At 36.6% G+C, this 22,083-nt stretch overlaps 1 protein-coding gene across 10 annotated transcripts in view; it reads left to right on the top strand.

Moving 5' to 3' along the window:
- LOC120419517 (titin-like) overlaps nt 1-17,869 on the top strand; it is a 79,396-nt gene extending 61,527 nt beyond the window's left edge. For 5 of the 10 annotated variants that reach the window (XM_039582217.2, XM_039582219.2, XM_039582223.2 and 2 more), the window contains 6 exons: nt 4,467-4,916; nt 12,581-12,739; nt 12,820-12,996; nt 13,428-13,502; nt 16,764-16,833; nt 16,897-17,869. In XM_039582217.2, coding sequence (XP_039438151.1) covers nt 4,467-4,916; nt 12,581-12,739; nt 12,820-12,996; nt 13,428-13,502; nt 16,764-16,833; nt 16,897-16,970 — 1,005 coding nt within the window. In that variant the 3' untranslated portion in view covers nt 16,971-17,869. Of the gene's footprint in view, nt 1-3,495; nt 3,592-4,466; nt 4,917-12,580; nt 12,740-12,819; nt 12,997-13,427; nt 13,503-16,763; nt 16,834-16,896 lie in introns of those variants that run through there. The other 5 variants (XM_039582226.2, XM_039582220.2, XM_039582222.2 and 2 more) reach the window with 5 other exon arrangements.
- The last annotated feature ends 4,214 nt before the right edge of the window (nt 17,870-22,083 follow it).

Below are 22,083 nucleotides of genomic sequence, written 5' to 3' on the forward strand. Positions count from 1 at the left end.
TATAAGGTCCAATAAACAAATGTAAACATTGAGTGTATCCCGCTTACTCCGATGGACTTTGACATAAGGTGTGAAAGGGATACACTCAATGTTTACATTTGTTTATAGGACCTTATCAAAAAAAAGTCAAGAAATGTTTTTTTTTGTCCAAGAGAAGTTGCATTTAATTATTCTTATTCTTGGTAAAAGTTATTCAACTGACATATTTTTTTTTTGTAAACAGTTAATTGATATCGAAAATGTTGAACGACAATCTATTTATAAATTTGACAAAACATACACATTTGAAGAAAAATATGTCAAAACAGTTTTTTCATAAATCCGTACGGATTCAAAGACATAACACAATTGAGTCAAAATTTGCGCTGATATAAAGGTCTAAACTATTTATTTTTGTATGGAAAACAAAAAAGCTAATTTAAAATTAACTTCTTTGAATATGTGTTACTTTGGTGCTAACAAATTTGAATGCAATTGTATAAAAAAGCTCTCATAGGAAGAATATTCCGTCATCATCAACTAAATTTCAGTAAACGATTCAGCAATTTTGATTTGACTGAATTCTTAGTTTGTTGATATTAAATTTTATCCTTTTGACAGATGCATCACTAAATTCCATTTAAGCGGATGTCAAATCAACTGAAATTTCAGCACAAGAAGTGTCAGTTTGTTTTGCTCACGCACTTTGGGAGCGTTCTTTTATTACGTAACGCAAAATTTGGGATTTTTGACCCCCCTCCCCCCCCTTTGTAACAAATCGTAACAGATGAGCCATCCCCCCTACCCCCCCTGTAATGGCCTATCTACAATCACTTAGCTTAGAAAATTTCACTTAGCTTAGGAATTTGAATCAATGGAAATGAAGCCGAGCTTCTACAATAGAAAAGTAATCAAATTAGAAACTGACGTATGGTTTGAAAAATTTCAAAATCTACGGTAAGTTGACGTTTCAATATCAAAGGTAAACAAACAACTGCATAGCAACGTATATCAGCCCAGCAAAATTTCTAAGTTGATTGTGGATGACGGCCGTAAGTTGCGTACTTTCCTTAGTAACTACTTTACTTAGATGTTCTAAGCTAAGTGATTGTAGATAGGCCATAACGCGTAACGCAAGGTCTTTTTGCAAATTTTTATGAGTGCTTATATGAAAATTTTGCGTTACGTAACAGAATTTTTCAGCACGCCCCCCCTTCCCCAATTTTCGTAACATTTCGTAACAGACACCGACACCCCCTCCCCCCCCTAACTGCGTTACGTAATAAAAGAACGCTCCCTTTCAAAATCATCGTTGAAACCGAACCTACTAAGAAATGGGTAAAGGGGGAATCTGTCAGATTTGATTAAATTTCACTCAGAATTTCACGAAAACTGAGCGATGCTCACTAAGATCTGAGTGAAATTCACTCAAATTTGACAGATGCCCCCTTTACTCATTTCTTGAGTAGGTTCGGTTTTGACGAACACTCAGTGATTTTGAACGTGCGTGCTGAAAATCTGATACCTAACATTTTTCTGACAGTTTGGCAGATTATTTGCTGGGTTATCATCAGTTATTATGACACACGAAAAAAGAGTAATTTGACAATTTGACAACTTTTTCTTGACTTTTTTGATTAGTATTAAACGGTTCAATTTTTATACAATTTTAATTCTGCATTAAATTGAGCAAATTGGGTTGTTTCAATTATTTTCAAGATTTTAATATTTTTTTAAAGGTAATTTTCATATTTTGCAACATAAGTGTCCAATACAGCCAAATTTTGCGTAAAATTTGAAAACAAAAAGATTTTTCATGTAAATTAAAATTTTAAATCAATATTTTTTTCAAATTTGATTTATTTTCCAAATTACCGAAATTGTCTAAATTTGACCAAAAAATAAAGGTTGCTTGTTGTACTTTATCCCAGTTGAAATAAATTGTAGAAGTTCACTTTATAAAATTTGACTATCTTTTCTCTCTCTTGTTATTGCTAAGTTGAACGTGAAGAAGGACAACAACTGTTTCAAAAATCATTAAACATTTATATTTTTTTTAAATGAATTAAATTTTGATTTGTATTAAATGGTAAAATTTATACACAATTTTAATTCTGCATCAATTTGAGCAAATTCAGTATTTTAATTAATTTTCAAAATTTCAATATTTTTTCAAAAGTAATTTTCATTTTTTTTTGCGTAAAATTTGAAAACAAAAAAGTGTTTTCATATAAAATAGAATTTTAAATCAATCGTTTTTTTTTATTTGATTTTTCAGAAATTGTTTAAATTTGACCAAAAAATACAGGTTGCTAGTTGTACTTTATCCTAGTTTGAAATCAATTGTAGAAATTTATATCATAAAATTTGACTATCTTTTCCCTCTCTTGTTATTGCTAAGTTGAACGGGAAGAAGAGCAAATTTGAGCAAATTCAGTTTTTTGTTTCAATTATTTTCAAAATTTCATATTTTTAAAGGCCAAATTTTGTGTAAAATTTCAAAACAATATTACAGTGGACTCTCTCGTTGTCGATATTGAAGGGACCGTCGAGAGCGGGAGTTATCAAATTATAGAACGGAAAATCAAAGCAATCTATTTGAAGGGACTGACAAATTTATTGACAGCTGGAGCAATATTGATATCGAGAAGATCGACAGCCAGAGAGTCCACTGTATTATTGTTATTGCTCAGTTGAACGAGAAGAAGAACAGATACTGTTTCAAAAATATATTAGCCATTCTTTGAACACGACCTAATGTGAGCTAATGTAATCTTAGCAACGATGCTTCCTTCAAATTTTAACTCAATTGTGTTATTTCTAAGCTGCAATTCGAACTGTTTTATAGAAACACTTTATAAGGGAAAGAATTGTGACATTTATATATTATTTAGTAACTAAATCTCAAGTTTTGAGTTATTTTATTATATTTGCAATAAAAAATAACAATGATCTGAAAATCAAAACATTTAAAATATTTTGGATTCAGTTCAAATCTAGTCCTTGCAAGTAGTTTGAAAATTCGTTTAAAATTGATTTTTTTTTTCCTAAAAATTTCCCTGCCAAAAATCCATAAAGAAAAGTATGTTTCTGGATATTAAACTGTTGTAAACATTATAATTTATTTTACGTTATATTTAATCTTGCTGCATAGATTTAATTTATTTCAAACTTTCCACACTACAACACTCATAAAGCGATGCCTCTAACCATAGCGATTTGAGTTTGATTTCAATCTTCAAAATGCACCTTTTTGATCTAGCACTTTAAATATAACTATCGAATTATCGCAAACGAACTTTAATTAATCGAAATAAATTATCTCTCGTTTCATTTCTTTTCCACCACAATTAAACGCGAATCGAACGAATACGAAATGCCCCACGCACATACACCCGACATGAACACACCACCACCAACTACGAAAAACCGAAAATCAAACCAAATATTTGAAAACCGTATTTTCCCCCAAACCAAACCAAAAAAAAACGCAACACGAATCTTTGACTAACACAGTCGTCACGGCAATTCAAGGTCTGATTAGCGCAGCGGACGAGCAGTTACTAAAGATAGATAGAATTAAGCAATCGGCAGCAAACAACTTAAGCAAGGTTAGAACACTCTACACTTCTACTAGCGATTTTTTTCTACTCTTTTTCTCTGCTGATGCCTCAATAGAAAGATTTTTTTTCTTTTACCCCCTGTTTTTTTTTTGGCTGCGTGATCCAGGTTGATTTGCCATTTTTGTTATAATTTTGTATGACTAGCTGTCATTCAGTTCAAATTCTGGCCGCTAATAGCGCTGCAAGCGCTCAAGCGACCCAACTCTTCCTGGATCATGCCTTTTTGAGTAGTTTCTCTTCCGTTTCTCCCCCTTGAAATTGTTTTTAACAGCCCGTCCCGTTTGTTATAAATTTCGTCTAGTTTTTTTTCTTAATCCCTGAAAGAGTCTCCAGCGTGTACTATAAATGCGATCGAGCTACTAATTCGAGAATGTTACACCACCGTAGTAGAACAGCGCCAACAAGTCAAGCCAAAAAGTTGCAATATCAGCAATAACAACTGAAGGCTCTCCCCTTCAGTTAATCCTTTACTTCTCTTTGTTAGTTTGTGTTTTGTTCGAGTTGTCCTATCTTACTTACCAATGAGTGAATTGTCCTTTTGTTACCACTACTTATACACGAAAGTCCTGTATTTCTTGTATATTAAACATGCTCACCACGACATATATATTGGTTTATCCTAAGTTATTAATAACCTTTCTCTCTCTCTCATTGTTATTTGTTTTTATGTTGAAACCCTAACTCTTACTACGAATAAACAAGAAATTCAAAATTAGCAATTAGTTTTCTTTTTTTCATTTGTTTGGCAAACACTTTTTTGGTTCGCTTCTTTCCTTTTTCCCTCCTAAGTGAAGAAGCTCCTGCCACGTAATTCTAACTGAGATTTTTCCCCCAAACTGCGGCGCGACGGTACGAAACAAACAGGAAACAGAAGAAACCGACAATACCGAACCGGCTGAGAAGGAATCCCCGGCGGCTGCGGCTGATGCCGCCAGCGGACACGTGGTCAAACACGTGGACGACGACAGCAGCCGGTCCAAGCCGGAACCGGAAGTCACCCAAAAAGAAGAAGAAGTGGAACGACAAGAAGTAGCTGTAGAGGAGCCGGAAGTAGCCCCGAAGGTCGTGAAGAAGCGTGAAGCCGGAGCGGTGCCGAAAAAGAAGCGTCAAACGAGCAACGGTGGCACCAGTAGCACAACAACAACAACCGCAACTGCAACAACGACTAGCCAGGAAGAGGAAGGACGTGGCCTGAGCAAGAGCGGAAGCACCGTCAAAGTGATACCGATGGAGAAGAAGGTTTCGTACGAGCCGGGACATCACGCGTCCATCAGCCGGCCCACGAGCCCGGTGCAGTCGGTCACGCTGGATTCGGTGAGTTTATTTTTGTGCTTGAATTCAGTAGTAATTCATTAGTAATTCATAAACATAAAAGAATTAGGGTAATTTTTTTACAAAATTTGTAAAATTTGAATACCAAATTAAACTAACCAGAATCCGTTATTAAAATATACATCCAAATCAAATAAAATCACCTCATACCCGTGACTTAGATACACTGAACCTTCATAATCCAAGTGTGATACAAATTATACTTTTCGATAATATCGCTGCCGGATTAGACCAGATGGTTGCCAAGCGTGATTCGTTTTACAAAAAAATCACAGAATGATCTGACCATTTGAAGGTCAATTATTTAAGAGTAATATTACCTCAATCGTGCACAAAAAAAGTGTAAAATTGTAATTAACATTTTCTGATCTAGCTTAAATTTGGTGGGGCTTTTATTGATACCATCAAAACAAGAAAAATCTCGATTTTCGTCCAAATCGGACCACCCTCCTTTATATATACCTAAGATTTTTTGTAGAGGTCCTATAAGCTATCGTGTTTCATATGTTTATAGGACCTTTTCAAAAAAACTCAAGATGATTTTTTGTTAAAAAAAATCATGTTTCAGAATTACTTACTTTACTTTACTTTTATTGGCGCTACACCATTAGCTTGGCCTGCTGCACGATTCTCCGCCAACAAGCTCGGTCCATGGCTGCATGTCTCCAATTTCGCGGTGCACCCACACTTTCTAGATCGCTCTCCACTTGGTCCACCCACCTCGCACGTTGCACCCCCCTACGTCTTGTTCCTACCGGCTCCGACACAAACACCAACTTCGCAGGAGAGCAGTTCTCTAGGATTTCGGTCATTCGATTTTTTTTGTATTTTTTAATCCGACTGAAACTTTTTTGGTGCCTTCGGTATGCCCAAAGAAGCCATTTTGCATCATTAGTTTGTTCATATAATTTTCCATACAAATTTGGCAGCTGTCCATACAAAAATGATATGTGAAAATTCAAAAATCTGTATCTTTTGAAGGAATTTTTTGATCGATTTGGTGTCTTCGGCAAAGTTGTAGGTATGGATATGGACTACACTGGAAAAAAATAATACACGGTAAAAAAAATTTGGTGATTTTTTTATTTAACTTTTTATCACTAAAACTTGATTTACAAAAAAACACTATTTTTAATTTTTTTTATTTTTTAATATGTTTTAGAGGACATAAAATTCCAACTTTTCAGAAATTTCCAGGTTGTGCAAAAAATCATTGACCGAGTTATGAATTTTTTAATCAATACTGATTTTTTCAAAAAATCGAAATTTTGGTCGTAAAAATTTTTCAACTTCATTTTTCGATGTAAAATGAAATTTGCAATCAAAAAGTACTTTAGTGAAATTTCGATAAAGTGCACCGTTTTCAAGTTATAGCCATATTTAAGTGACTTTTTTGAAAATAGTCGCAGTTTTTCATTTTTTAAAATTAGTGCACATGTTTGCCCAGTTTTGAAAAAAATATTTTTGAAAAGCTGAGAAAATTCTCTATATTTTGCTTCTTGGGACTTTGTTGATACGACCTTTAGTTGCTGAGATATTGCAATGCAAAGGTTTAAAAACAGGAAAATTGATGTTTTCTAAGTCTCACTCAAACAACCCACCATTTTCTATCGTCAATATCTCAGCAACTAATGGTCTGATTTTCAATGTTAAAATATGAAACATTTGTGAAATTTTCCGATCTTTTCGAAAAAAATATTTTCAAAATTTTCAAATCAAGACTAACATTTCAAAAAGGCCAAATATTGAATATTACGCCCTTTTAAAATGTTAGTCTTGATTTGAAAATTTTGAAAATATTTTTTTCGAAAAGATCGGAAAATTTCCCAAATGTTTCATATATTAACATTGAAAATCAGACCATTAGTTGCTGAGATATTGACGATAGAAAATGGTGGGTTGTTTGAGTGAGACTTAGAAAACATCAATTTTCCTGTTTTTAAACCTTTGCATTGCAATATCTCAGCAACTAAAGGTCGTATCAACAAAGTCCGAAGAAGCAAAATATAGAGAATTTTCTCAGCTTTTCAAAAATATTTTTTTCAAAACTGGGCAAACATGTGCACTAATTTTAAAAAATGAAAAACTGCGACTTTTTTCAAAAAAGTCACTTAAATATAACTATAACTTGAAAACGGTGCACTTTATCAAAATTTCACTAAAGTACTTTTTGATTGCAAATTTCATTTTACATCGAAAAATGAAGTTGAAAATTTTTTACGACCAAAATTTCTATTTCTTGAAAAAATCAGTATTGATTAAAAAATTCATAACTCGGTCAATGATTTTTTGCACAACCTGGAAATTTCTGAAAAGTTGGCATTTTATGTCCTCTAAAACATATCAAAAAATAAAAAAAATTAAAAATAGTGTTTTTTTGTAAATCAAGTTTTAGTGATAAAAAGTTAAATAAAAAAATCACCAAATTTTTTTTACCGTGTATTATTTTTTTCCAGTGTAGTCCATATCCATACCTACAACTTTGCCGAAGACACCAAATCGATCAAAAAATTCCTACAAAAGATACAGATTTTTGAATTTTCACATATCATTTTTGTATGGACAGCTGCCAAATTTGTATGGAAAATTATATGGACAAACTAATGATGCAAAATGGCTTCTTTGGGCATACCGAAGGCACCAAAAAAGTTTCAGTCGGATTAAAAAATACAAAAATTAAAATTGAAGAAAAAAGACCGATTTCGTAGAGAACTGCTCAGGATTGATCTTCTGGTTCCGTTGGCTCAATTGCTCGGTACGTTCCGGCATCCTTGCAACATGACCGGCCCACTGCAACCGTCCAGCCTTCGCGACCTTCAGGATGCTTGGTTCGTTGTAGAGTTGTGCAAGTTCGTGGTTCATTCTCCGCCGCCATCCGTCGTTCTCATATACGCCACCAAAGATGGTCATTAGCACTCGACGTTCGAAGACGCTTAGCGCTCGTATGTCCTCTTCGAGCATTGTCCACGTCTCGTGCCCGTAGAGGACGACCGGTCTTATCAGCGACTTGTAGATGGAACACTTCGTATGTAGGGAGAATTTCCGGGACCTTAGGCTCTTGTGGAGACCGAAATAAGCACGACTTCCAGCGATGATGCGTCTCCGAATGTCCCTGCTGCAGCTGTTGTCCGACGTCACCAACGATCCGAGGTACACAAACTCCTCTACCACCTCGAATTCGTCCCCGTCGATTGTAACGCTTGGTCCAATGCGAGCCCTAAGGGACTCGGTTCCTCCTGCCAGCAGGTACTTTGTCTTCACCACATTCACCCTTAGCCCAACCTTCTCTGCTTCCCGCTTCAAGCCGGTGTACGCATCCGCAACCGCCTTGAACGTTCTGCCAACAATGTCCATGTCGTCAGCGAAGCAGATGAATTGGTTGGACTTGCTGAAGATCGTGCCCCGCATATTGAAGCCCGCTCGTCTCATAACACCTTCCAGTACCACAGAGGCAAGAAATCCCATCGCCTTGCCGAAGCCCCCCGAGTGAAGGAAACGAGTCCGATTCCGCACCCGATATCTTCACACAGCACCGAGCCCCATCCATCGTCATCTTGATCAGTCTGATCAACTTCCCGGGAAAGCCGTTCTCGTCCATAATTTTCCATAGCTCTTCGCGATCGACTGAGTCGTACGCGGCTTTGAAGTCGATGAATAGGTGGTGCGTGGGAACTTGGTACTCGCGACACTTTTGGAGGATTTGTCGCACAGTGAAGATTTGGTCGGTTGTTGATCTCCCCATGACGAATCCGGCTTGATAACTTCCAACAAAACCTTCCGCTATTGGCGATAGGCGGCTGAAGAGGATCTGGGAGAACACTTTGTAGGCCGCGTTGAGGACTGTGATGGCACGGTAGTTCTCACAATCTAACTTGTCCCCCTTCTTGTAGATCGGGCATATTACTCCCACTTTCCACTCCTCCGGTAGCTGTTCTGACTCCCAGATCCTGACTATCAGCCGGTGCAAACAGGACAGGTTTCAGAATTATTTTTGCTATTTATTCCATTCTTTTAAACACGAGCAGTTCTTCAAACAATTTGAAGAGAAAAGCACAGCACTAATGCTCACCCACCCTAAATTGTAAACTTTGTCCCCCCACCCCCAAAACTTAGCCAACGATCGGTGCCCCTGATTAATATTCTTTCGAACAAATTTATTCTGCAATCAGATTTTTTTGGGAAGTTTTTTCCATTCTTAGAAATATGAACAGTTTTTTGAAAAGTTTCAAGAGAAACAGTTAGAATTCGACCAAAAATACAAAATTTAAAAAACTTCAAAATTTCAATGAGAATTTAAGTGGAATCAGCTGAAATAAATTTTAAATACATTCCCCTGCGTTTAGAAACATTTTCAGCATGTTTTTATTGATTTAAAAAATCATTTGAATTTTTGAAATTTTTCAATGTTTATTATGGAATTTCTTTGTTTCGCAGAATTTATTGTTTTCGTCAAATCTTACATTTTTTGAAAACTCATGATTGCAAAACAGCAAAACAACTGAACTGGTGTAAAATGCATTTTAAAATACTTTTTCCATGCAAATGTTGAAACTTTGGCTTTTTATTCCAATATTTATAAATTGTTTTTGCAGAACAAAACAATTAGTACACCGACTTCCATTTCCCCCGATTGGCGGTAGTTACTTGAAGTTAATTTGTAAAATATGTTTTATAAAAAACAATGAATTCAAAACTTATCTAAAATTTTACATTGACTGGTATCATTTTATTTGTTGTCGTTTTTTTTTGTTTCTTAGACATATAAAAAAAATTCATGTCATATAAAAAAAAATATAAAAAAAATATTTTCATAAAGACTTATGTAATTTGAACCGCAAATCAAAAAAAAAAATTAATCATATTGGAATTAAAAATTGTAGTTGATTTAAAATCCAAAACACCACAAAGAACAAAATTGATTTTTATCAACTTTTAATTTCTTTTAAGCTATTTAAAAACTTTCGTCCTTGTTTAGATTGAAGTGTAGATTATCACCAATTAATAAGTTATAGAACGTCCATGATCGAAGGGGAGATTTCACGAAATTAATAACGCCGATGTGGTTAGTTAGACTGTCCAAAACGTTCTGATTTTATTGTAATCGAAAAGTCCCTCAGAGCCTCACACATGAGGTACTGAGGTTTTGCTTACTGAGCATTAATGGTTTTGCTTACTGAGCATTAATCCTTCAATCGCGGCGAGGTAAACGAAGTTTAGCTTTGTTCGCAGTTTGGGTTACTGTTGTCGGCTGTGCTGACGAATTGGTGTTGTCGATCAATTATGCGGAAAGCAATTTCCGTAACTTATATTATTAAGCTTATTCTATGATTTTAAGCGTTTTCAAGCTAACAGAAGCTAACAAATATAATGAAAACATAGATTTTATTACTGATACAAAAAATTCTCGGGATCCCGGGATTCCAAAAATATTTTTCCCGTGTATATTTTTTTTAGTGTAGTCCTACCTACAACTTTGCCGAAGACACCATAATCTATCAAAACATTGCTTCAAAAGATGCAGATTTTTGAATTTTCATATATCATTTTGTATGGACAGCTGCCAAATTTGTATGGCAAATTATATGGAAATTTATATGGACAAACTAATGATGCAAAATGGCTTATTTGGGTATACCGAAGGCACCAAAAAAGTTTCAGCCGGATTAAAAAATACTAAAAAAATCGAATGACCGGAATCTCAGAGAATTACTCGAATACAAAATTTTGATTTGATTGATTTGATTTGAGCAGTTTTTTTGATAACTTTCTTTTATTTGAAATAAACCTTTTCTTTTTTGTAACATTTTAGGGACCAACTATAAACCACGTGGATATTTTTTTCAAAACGAAAATTGAGGAAAAAAAAGTAAGGCTGCTGCATATATTTTTTGAATTTCATGTGCCTCGACATTGGCCAAAGTCGAGGTAGTTAAAAATGTATGAAATTCCAAGCCATGGATTCAACCTTTCAATATAATCTGAATAGATTTTTGAACAATATCAAAGATGCAATATAAGATTGTCAACACAGGAAAAAGCATTTCAAATTGTTTTTAGTCACGTCTGTTTGCATCGAAGTATTGAAGTCTTTTGAAAAAAAAAATTACCCCTTATTGCGCAATTCCCACTAACTTGGAATTCGCATTATATTATTGCTCTTGATCGCACTATTGCGACTTGGGAAATTGAAAAAACCGATCAAAGCGAGCCGAGGTTGCTCGCTCGTTTTCACCTGTCAATCGCACTTTTTAAGTGCTAAAAGTTCTGTTTGGTGGAAACTGCGACTGGAAATGTAAATAAACAAAACGTGGTTGCCTAGCTTTTTGAACTCTTGTCGTCAAAAGTGCGAGAAAAAAGTGCGGGCTAAATCCAAGTTATAGTGCAAGGATCACTATTTTTGAGCCGATTTTAATGGGTGGGTAGGGTGAGGAGGAACATAATCTGTGAAAAATATTTGCAACGACCTTACATTCTGAAAACCCCATTTTTTATAATTTTTTTTTCACAAAAGGTAAAATTTCCATAATGTTGTTGTTAATATTTTTCATGTCAAGTAGATTTTATTTTTTTTTACTTCAGATCTCAATTTTTTTGAAAATTTATGATTGCAAATCAACTGTACACGGATTGAAATCCTGTTAGAAATCCGGTAACGCTGTGTCGTTGAATTTGACAACATTGATTTTTTCATTCAAAATCGTCACCATTTTTTAGATTTTGAACGACAAAGTTGTCGATTTTGAAAACATTTGCAACGAAGTCGAAAAAAAAGTTGACGATTTTGAAAAAAAAAACAATGTTTTCAAATTCAACGACACAAAGTTACCGGATTTGCTTACAGGATTTCTATCCGTGTACGATTGTATAATACATTTTCCATTTTTTTTCGCTGTCATATTATAATCCTTTCCTGTAATTTAAATTTTTATATATTTTTTTATTTTTTTGCCTCCCCTTGACCTCGGCCATAGTCGAGGGACAACAACTTTTTTAAATATTTTTATCGGCCTAAATCTTATTTAATTTTTTTTTCTACATGCATAGTTAAAGAAAATTGGCAATATTTAGCTAAAAAAGTATTTAAAAAATCCTAACAAAACTATTTTTTTGTTTAAACTTGATTTCAAAAATATACTCAATATTTTTGAAAAATCATGATTTTTTAATGAACAACAAAATGGGAATTTTAATTGGACAGACTATAACTGAGAAATAGCCTTGCGAACAATTAAATTTGAGAAAGCATAGTTTCATACACCCACAGGAAAAAAAATCATCAGAATCTTTCATCTTTAATGCATTTTGTACGATCATCCGAATTTGAAAATCTAATGATGCAAAATGGCTTCTTTTTACATAACTAAATAAATAAAAATACAGCATTGGAAATCTAAATAAAAAAATTGGAAATTCCGAAAAAAAAAATTGAAAATTTGTTGCAAAGTTGCATAGTTTCATATTTTCAGGTTTGCTTAATAGGTTTTTAAATCTGTCTTTAGAAAGATTTGAACAAAGTTTCTCTCCAAAATAATTACATTCACTAAATTTTGTTCAAAAGACCCGGGGGTCGTTAAAGTGGAAATTTTTGTTATCAGTTTTAATATTCCTAGATTTCTAATCAATTTATTTTATCTCGTCAAAACCAGTCAATCGTCGAGTGCGATGCAGCGGAATCCAAGTGCGTGCTGCTCGAAACGAAAGTGCCACAATCGTCCAAGGTTATGTTGGCCGATTCGGACCATTCCGTGGCAAAGCTGGACGCCACCGCCACTGCCACTAGCGCTCGAACCCAGGAGGATACGCCGGTTAGTATAAAATTACCTTGAATCACACTCTAAACTTGAGTTAAACATTATTTTATTCTTAATTTTCAACAACGCCTTAGTTCGATTTAAATCTGATCGTGGTGTTTGAGTCGGTCTCGAACCTGAACCAGGGCCGAAGCCTGGAGCTCAACGTTTTGCTGGGCTCGGAACCGACCACCACCCAAACCACGGTGGTCAATTCCTCGGGCTCCGGTGCCTCCTCCACAACGACCCGCATAGCATCCCCAACGAGGGAGGTAATGAAAGATGTGAAGCTAGAGTTAGAAGATCGTGCAAATAAACCCCATTTTGTTCGTCCTCGTTTGATGAAAGTAACACACTCTGAATGAAAATTAATGTTTCATGAGAAAAATAAAACTAACTTTGACACATGTTGTGGGCATTGTGTTTGCCATAACTAATCGCATGAAATTGAGCAACTTATTTTTTTGTGGAATGCTCAGCTTTTTATTTGCATTTGATTTTTTTTATTTTTATTTGAAATTAATCAATTTCACGGGTTGTATTTTGATTTTTGAAAATTGATAGAATTTTGTCAAACGTCGTATCACGAAAAGATTTTTTTCAAACCATCATATTTCATTGTAAAATACTTCATGCTTAATTAAACCCCCAACAAGATCAACAACGATGTCAAGATACTTTTCTAAAGCAAACTTGGTTTTAGTTTTTGAACGATTATACATACCGTCCCAATGGGAAGTATTGGGCCAGAAAACAGCGTGTTGTACCTAATCCGGACGTAAGTATAGTGAAAAAAGAAATCAGCAAAATCAGACTCATTTGTCAATAATTTTCAAAATTTCACAAAACACAATTAAACAACAACACCGCACACAAACCGAACACTTGGTTGGTCTAGAAAAGTAACTTCTTCAACGAACGTCTACTGAAACACCCTCCCTGAAGATGACATGCCTTGCCAATAACAAATGCTGCCTTAGCTTCACCTTAAGTCCCAAATATTGTTACACACTAAGTGGCGTAAGTGACCCTAGCAAATGTACATTTTTGAAATGCCGAAATGATGTTATAACTGAATTCTTATGATAGCTAGGTTTTGCTTAGCAGTTCTATCAGCATATGTAATAGCAGCAATTAACCATAATGGGCAGTGCAATAGGTAGCGTAAATAATCTTAAGAACACTTGTTTTTAAGATTTATGGAAATGCAATTTTTACAACAAGTTTTATGTTAATCGTAGAAGTGATGTTTATTTTCCAGATGATGAGATTTCTCGTTATAGAATATAACCGTAGTTTTTGATTCTGTTTAACAAAACGACCCAAATATCGTCTTTGAAACTTATGGTGTTCAATTTGTACCAAACTCTCAGGGATGATTTTTGCCCCTTAAAAACAACATTTCTAATAAATTAGACTAAAAAAGTTTTTTGGAATCTGAACTTGGTGTCACTCAATGTATATTTTGTTTTATTAAATAATTTTAAATATAATTCAAAGATGGATTGCAGTTTGAAATTCGAATTTTCCTTAAAATTTATGAAAATTGTGCGGTTTTCGTTCTAAAATACTTTCAAAACGATCCAGAGACGCCTGACGATCTGATTTGTCTCCTATGTTTGATGTTTGTTTCTTTGGCAGCAATTTAGACCGTTTTCATTTTTTCATGGTTTAATTAAAATGATGGATAAAATAGAAGTTAACACTGTTTTAAGAACATTTTATATTTGCAGCCGAGTTGAATGAAATTCGATGAAACTATCCCAACTAGAAAACAAGCCATCTAGACAAATAATTAGGAAATATGATGAAGCTTGAAAAAATCGAAGTTATTTTTAATTTATTGCAAAACAACTTCAATTTAACGATATCAAATATGAATCTTTGTGAAAGTAATTTTAATAATAAAATTTAAAAAAAACTTAAATAATCAACAAAAAAACCATTTAAAACACCAAAGCCGAAACCAGTTTTAGATTTAAAAAAAATCTTATTTTTCTTAAAATTCTTACTATTGCCATTGGAACATAAATAAATGAAAATTCAATATTTAGACAATCAATATGGAATACCTCATTTTCAAAATAAAAATTCTTTAAATTTTCATACTTTTCAAACCTTGGCTGCTTTACCTATAGATTACAATTATCTTTTTTTTTTTTTTTTTTAATTAACTTTTTTAGTTTTTTTTATTATGATTATGAATTGCGTTGTTTTTCACATAAAATACTATAACAGTAATGTTTGAAACACAAAAAATAACCAAAATTCAGTTTTATTTTTAAGGAAGAGAACTATTTTCAAAATATGTTTTTGTTTTTAGAATGTTTTATTTTTCAAATTTTGTTTGTTTTATGATTACCTTTTTTATAATATTTGTCAGTATTTATCAAATAGATGTCATCTCTATGAAGAATTCCAAAAATGAAAAATATATTTGGCAGTAATGCAATTTAACTGAGATAACTTTTTTTTTATATGGCAAATTTTTTAAAGATGTTTTTTTTTTAATGTAGTGTAATGTGGATGTTTGCCATTTTTATTTATATAATTTTAAACCACATTTGGGTCATATTGACCCAAAAATCTAAATTTTACAAACTGGCCTTTTTGTCTGGGTTTTAAAATCATTTTCCGGTCATTAAATGAAAAAAAAAGCTTTTTTTCAGAATTTCAACCTGAAAGGGTTAAAATATTTTTTTTTCAAAATCAGAAAACTTACCAAATATTTGTAAAAAGTGTATTGATTGTTGATTGTTGATAGGCTGTAGTTCTTTTTTGAGATCTTTTGAACAAATTTATATGATTTTTTTGTATCTCCAGCTTAAAATGTTTTTTTTTTTGTACAAGAACAATCACGTTCCGATGGATTTAAAAAAAAAACGTGCGCATTAAAAAAAGTATTTCAAAGGACTTTTTGAATTACATTTAAAATGAGAAAAAGTTTACTCCATAAAAACCTACACATTTGTCTTAGACTCAATATGGATCAGAAAAAACGCTTCTAGAACCCGATTTATTTTTGTAAGAAAAACTGCTTGAATTGTATATATATTTGCATAGAAAATCATTAACTTTATTTGCAGTGGCCAAGCAAAATAAAAGAAAGATTTCCAAGATTATTTTATTGGGATATCTTAAAATTATGATTTTTCAACGTGTAGTAAAACTTATTATTGTCACAATTACTTTAAAATAATAGAAGTGTTTACAAAATCATGTCTAATGTAAGTAATAAAAATCCTGCTATTTTGATCGTCAAACATAGTAAAAATACTTTTCAGCATCCATTTGAGTGCTGGAAAGTTCTAATTTTCAGCCCTTGTTTCGAAAGCAAATATTATTCACTACTGTTATTTTGACGGCAAATTAAATCCGAACGGGGAAGCAAAAAATAGTAATTATTCAACACGTTGCTAAATTTGAGGTGATGAAAAAGTTTTCATTTTGCAACTCGGTGCATAAACATTTATTTTGACCAGTTTGGAAAACACATTTCTCAAGAGTATTTAAGCACCAATTGTTTCCTGAACAATTATAAAACGCTTTGTAAAAAGCCGCTCGAGCACACAGAAAAAAAAGGTTGAATTTTGGAATGTTGAAAATTTGGTAGGTTGAATATTACCTCTTTTTTTAGTAGTATTACATAAAAAATGTGTAAAAATGTGAACCTGATGAATATTCATCAAAAACTGATGAAAATGCATCATTTTCTGGGGTAAAATTTATCATTTATTTTGCCACAAAATCTGTCACCATTTCCTGATGAATATTACCATCATTTTTTTTTCTGTGCAGTTGATTCATAGTTTGATTCGATTAAATTGAACAACAAAACAAAGAAATGTACAGCAATATCAGGAAACGACTAAATGTGATCACATCTTCATTCTGCAGTTATTTTTCATTACTTATATATTCCTTTTTTTTAATAACAAGTTATATATGACTTGTTGTATTATTTTTTTTAATTAAAATTGTTCATTGTTCAGTGTAACTATCAGTTATTTCAATCTTCTAAACATTCCAATAATTTTAGGTGGTGCTCAGCGGCAAGATGAAACTTTCATTAGTCAAGTTGGACGACATCGAGAAAAAATCTACGGACGGTATGCTTCACAACACGTGCATAATTATGTTAAAAAGCTCATCAATTCCTTCGACTTTTCCAGACGTCGTGGTAAGAGCCAAGGATGGCAGCAGCCAGGACAAGAAACCCTCTCGCTTCGGTCCCAATGAGGAGTAAGCTGCGCGTGGAAGCAGCCAGCCAGAAGTACATATTTTTCAAAGAACTGAACTCAAATCAACCAGTCAGCTACAGAGCTGGAGAAAAGGGGGGAAGCACTTCCCGTTTCTACGTGACTGAGGCAAGCAAATGCAGCAAAAACTAAGGACAAGCGCGCGTGGCCAAATTAGAGCGAAATTGCTTTCGTGGTTAATAAGTTACACACACTGCTATTTTCTATACACAAAAGTTGAAACTAAAACGGCTCAATTTTAAGAGGGATTCACTTCAGTCCAACGAAAAAACCATGGCTCACATATTCGTCAGTAAATTCTAAATTCTACTTAATCGCAATTACATTCGATGTGTAGGAAAACTGCATGCGCGTTAATTGTGTCAAAAAGCAACAAAAAATAGAACAATTTATACAATCAATTTCTACTGTTTTGTTACTGCTCTATACGAAGCTTACTTTTTCGGTTTAATTTACAATCTATACACAAACACACACTATACTTGTCACCACCTTCTTGTCTGTTATCTTGCTTAAGTTGATCGGTATTTCTTAGTTTGATCCATTTATATTTACTTGTGTAACCACAAAGAAATAGTATTTTTATATCAGGCATCATAGGAAGCAAACGGCATTGTTTTAGAATTTGTTTCCGAAACCGTTTATCTTTTTTTATTGTTTAGACAATTTTATAGCCCCGAGCTTCGCTCAGATAGTCCCATTATACATTGTTACCACTATGTGGCAGATATTCTGCTCAAATAAATAGTAGTTTGTCAAAAATAAAAAAATGGATGAAATTCTAGAAAATAAATAAAAAGCAAATAAAAAAAATTAAAATAGTAAAATTATGCAAGCAAACCTATTGTAACAGCGAAATCGACGTAATAAAATGAACATGTTATAACTGAAGTTGTTTTTTTCTGCTATTCCGAAGGTCCAATCAGCATGTATTTCCATTGTGCATCTTATTATGGCTCATCATCACTTTGACGTTCGATTACAGCTTCCAAAAAGGGTTCACCATATCCAGCACGTGTTCAAGAATCTTTGAAAAAGCGCCTTTCGTCAGCAAGCTGGCATGGCACTCGTTAACAAGAAATGCAATTTTGGATGCAACATTGAACACAATGTTGCATACAACACCAATATAAGTTAGTTGAAAAATTTCAGGTCTGTGAAATATAGCATACACTCAAAGTAAAAAGTATCCTTTTTTCAAGTTCACCCGTCGTCACCCTTTAAAAGGGTATCGAAAATGTACTGAATTTGACATACCCTTTTAAAAGGGTGACGCCAGGGCCCCGGCGACGGGCTGGTATGCGCTACCCAACATCATTGGCAATATGGCGGCGTTTGTTTATAAACATTGCGAAGTGTAAACATACGAGTTTTTCTTGGTTCGAAAAGATAATTGAGTTTTTCGCTGCTGTAAAATGCGTTGTATTATTGCGAATTGTGTCCCGTCTGCTGCAGTTTCGCTGCACCGGTAAATGAGTAATAAATATTCAAAAAATAATCTTTAATACATGCTATTTTTGCTCAGATTTCCCCAGGATGAACACCTTTTTGAACTCTGGTGCAGTCGGATCGATGCTGGAAAACGATTATTTGAATCGATTCTTCCGGAAAATGCCAGATTGTGTTCAAAACACTTCCGGGATGTCGACATTCTACTAATAAATGGAAAACGACAGCTGATTTCTGGCGCAATTCCATTCTTGTCGACCAATGTGGCAACTTCGCAAAATCACACGATGCTGCCGGTGATGGAGACCGCAGCGGCGAGTTACGTGGGCTACGCGGCGGGCAAGTTTTCCACTAGCAGGTATGTTCTTTTGGTTGTTTTTTAGTATATGAGAACATTGAAAATAATCTTTGTAGCGCTAGTTTACAGCAAAAAGTACCTGCGGGAAAGCTTACTGGACGCGATAGATCTCCGCTGCGGAAGCTGGAGAATTTGCCGAACCGCGAACGGGCCAGGTCAAGAACGCCCATGCTCAGTGCTGCGTCCACCGGCCGAGACAACGTTCCGCTGAAGGAGTTGGCGCACGTTCCGGGAATGTTCCCGCTGCGGAAGCTGGAGAATGTGCCGAACCGCGAACGGGCCAGGTCGAGAACGCCCCAGTTCAGTGCTGCTTCCACCGGCCGAGACAACGTTCCGCTGAAGGAGTTGGCGCACGTTCCGGGAATGTTTCCGCTGCGGAATCTCGAGAAAGTGCCGAACCCCGAACGGGCCAGGTCAAGAACGCCCCTGCTCAGTGCTGCGTCCACCGGCCGAGACAACGTTCTGCACGTTCCGGGAATGTTTCCGCTGCGGAATCTCGAAAATGTGCTGAACCCCGAACGGGACAGGTCAAGAACGCCCCTGCTCAGTGCTGCGTCCACCGGCCGAGACAACGTTCCGCTTGAAGAGCAGGAGGATGTGCCAAACAGCGCACGAGCCATGTCAAGAACACCCATGCACAGTGCTGCGCCCTCCGAACGAGGCAAGCGAAAGCTGGAGAATGTGCCGGCCACCGGGCAAGGCACACAACAACCGGGAACAGCGATCGGGAGTCGATACAACGTTCCGCTGAAGGAGTTGGCGCACGTTCCGGAAATGTTTCAGCGGCGGAATCTGGAGAATGTGCCGAACCGCGAACGGGCCAGGTCAAGAACGCCCCAGTTCAGTGCTGCTTCCACCGGCCGAGACAACGTTCCGCACGTTCCGGGAATGTTTCCGCTGCGGAATCTCGAAAATGTGCTGAACCCCGAACGGGACAGGTCAAGAACGCCCCTGCTCAGTGCTGCGTCCACCGGCCGAGACAACGTTCCGCTTGAAGAGCAGGAGGATGAGCCAAACATCGCACGAGCCATGTCAAGAACACCCATGCACAGTGCTGCGCCCTCCGAACGAGGCAAGCGGAAGCTGGAGAATGTGCAGGCCACCGGGCAAGGCACACAACAACCGGGAACAGCGATCGGGAGTCGATACAACGTTCCGCTGAAGGAGTTGGCGCACGTTCCGGAAATGTTTCAGCGGCGGAATCTGGAGAATGTGCCGAACCGCGAACGGGCCAGGTCAAGAACGCCCCAGTTCAGTGCTGCTTCCACCGGCCGAGACAACGTTCCGCACGTTCCGGGAATGTTTCCGCTGCGGAATCTCGAAAATGTGCTGAACCCCGAACGGGACAGGTCAAGAACGCCCCTGCTCAGTGCTGCGTCCACCGGCCGAGACAACGTTCCGCTTGAAGAGCAGGAGGATGAGCCAAACATCGCACGAGCCATGTCAAGAACACCCATGCACAGTGCTGCGCCCTCCGAACGAGGCAAGCGGAAGCTGGAGAATGTGCAGGCCACCGGGCAAGGCACACAACAACCGGGAACAGCGACCGGGAGGCGCAAACGGTAAGCGTATTATTCAACATAAAATTACAGAAAAGCATTATTATTATTTGTTCTTCAACTTTTCAGGATCCGGTATGCTGGGGATATCAAAGACCCAGCTAACTTGTGCCCTGAAGATTCGGTACGAGCGATACGGGTGCTGCAAGATCAACTGGATAAATCAAACTTGCGGAACAACAGGCTAAAACAAAAGAATTTGAGACTGCAAAAGAAAATTCAAAGTTATGATGACATCATCACTGCCCTAAAAAGCAGAAACTTGATCGGCAAATGTGGGGAGCTTGTTCTTGAGGTAAACTTTGGTTATTTTTTTAAATTTGTAGATCAATTTGAATGATCCTTTCAGAAACTGAAAATCAACAACAATGAGTTGATCACAGCAATAACCGACGGAACAAAGGGCAGAGAATACAGCGACACCGTACGAGATTTTTCCAGCACCTTGCATTTCTACAGTGCTCGAGCGTACAAGTACGTGCGGAAAGTTTTCGGGAAAACGCTCCCAGATGTTCGAACGATTGGAAAATGGCATGCACGAGTTGAAGCGGAACCGGGCGTGACCCCGCAGGCGTTGGCCGTGCTAGCGGGTGAAAAGGACAGACGTGGAAACAAGCCTTTGCTTGTGGGCCTTGAAATGGACGAGTGTGCTGTGCGCCAACACGTTGAATGGAATAAGTATCAAAGGAAAAATGAGGGAACCGTTGACCATCCTTCGGTGGACCGCACAGGCGAGGAGGTGATGCCGGCCAAAGAGGCGCTTGTTTTTATGGCAAGTTCGTTGGATGACACGTGGAAAGTACCTGTCGCTTACTATTTCATAAACGGCCTGAAAGCACAGGAGAAAAAGGCTATCGTTGAGACCGTGTTAGCTGAGTTGCAAGAATGTGGTGCCCAGGTGGTCGGATTCACGTTTGATGGGACACCTACAAACATTGCAGTGGCCAATATGTTGGGGTGTAATCTGGGCGTCAACGAGGCGGAAATGCGCACGAGTTTTCCGCATCCAACGGCTGGTCACAACGTTTACGTGCTGCTTGACCCAGTACACATGCTTAAACTGATACGCAACAACCTCCACAAACAAGCGGTGTTCAAAACAGCAAACGGCGAAGTTTGCTGGAAGTACATCAAGGATTTGTACGAAGCTCAAAGCAACGGTGGGCTGGCTTTGGCGCCTAAACTGTCCGACCTGCACGTCAACTTCCAGAACGTGAAGATGAAAGCTGACTTAGCCATACAAACGATCAGCCAATCGGTGGCGGACGCTCTACTGGTGATGAAGAGTACAAATCCGAATTTTGAAGGTGCAGGACCAACAGCTGAGTTCTTGGCGGTGATGAACAACACATTTGATTTCCTTAACTCGAAAGACAACGAAGAAAGCGGATTTAAGAAGCCAATCGATGCTGATAACTTCTACATCATCCAGCCAGCTCTGAAATACGCGCAGGAGTACATCAAAAGCATTTGCCTCCAGTCAGGCGAATCAGTTCTTAAATCGCAGTGTAAAACGGGGTTTCTCGGCTTCCTCGTGGACATAATCAGCGTGCAAAACATGTACAAGGAATACGTCGAGGAAAAGCAGCTCTTGACTTGCATTCCAGTGTACAGACTATCGCAAGATCACGTTGAAACTTTTTTTGGGGCGATCCGCTCGATGGGAGGCAACAACGATAACCCGAGCACGATTTGCTTCAAGTCAGCTTACAAGAGATTGCTCCTGCACAACAG

Source organism: Culex pipiens, chromosome 3 (assembly GCF_016801865.2).
Source record: "Culex pipiens pallens isolate TS chromosome 3, TS_CPP_V2, whole genome shotgun sequence".
Taxonomy (NCBI): domain Eukaryota; kingdom Metazoa; phylum Arthropoda; class Insecta; order Diptera; family Culicidae; genus Culex; species Culex pipiens.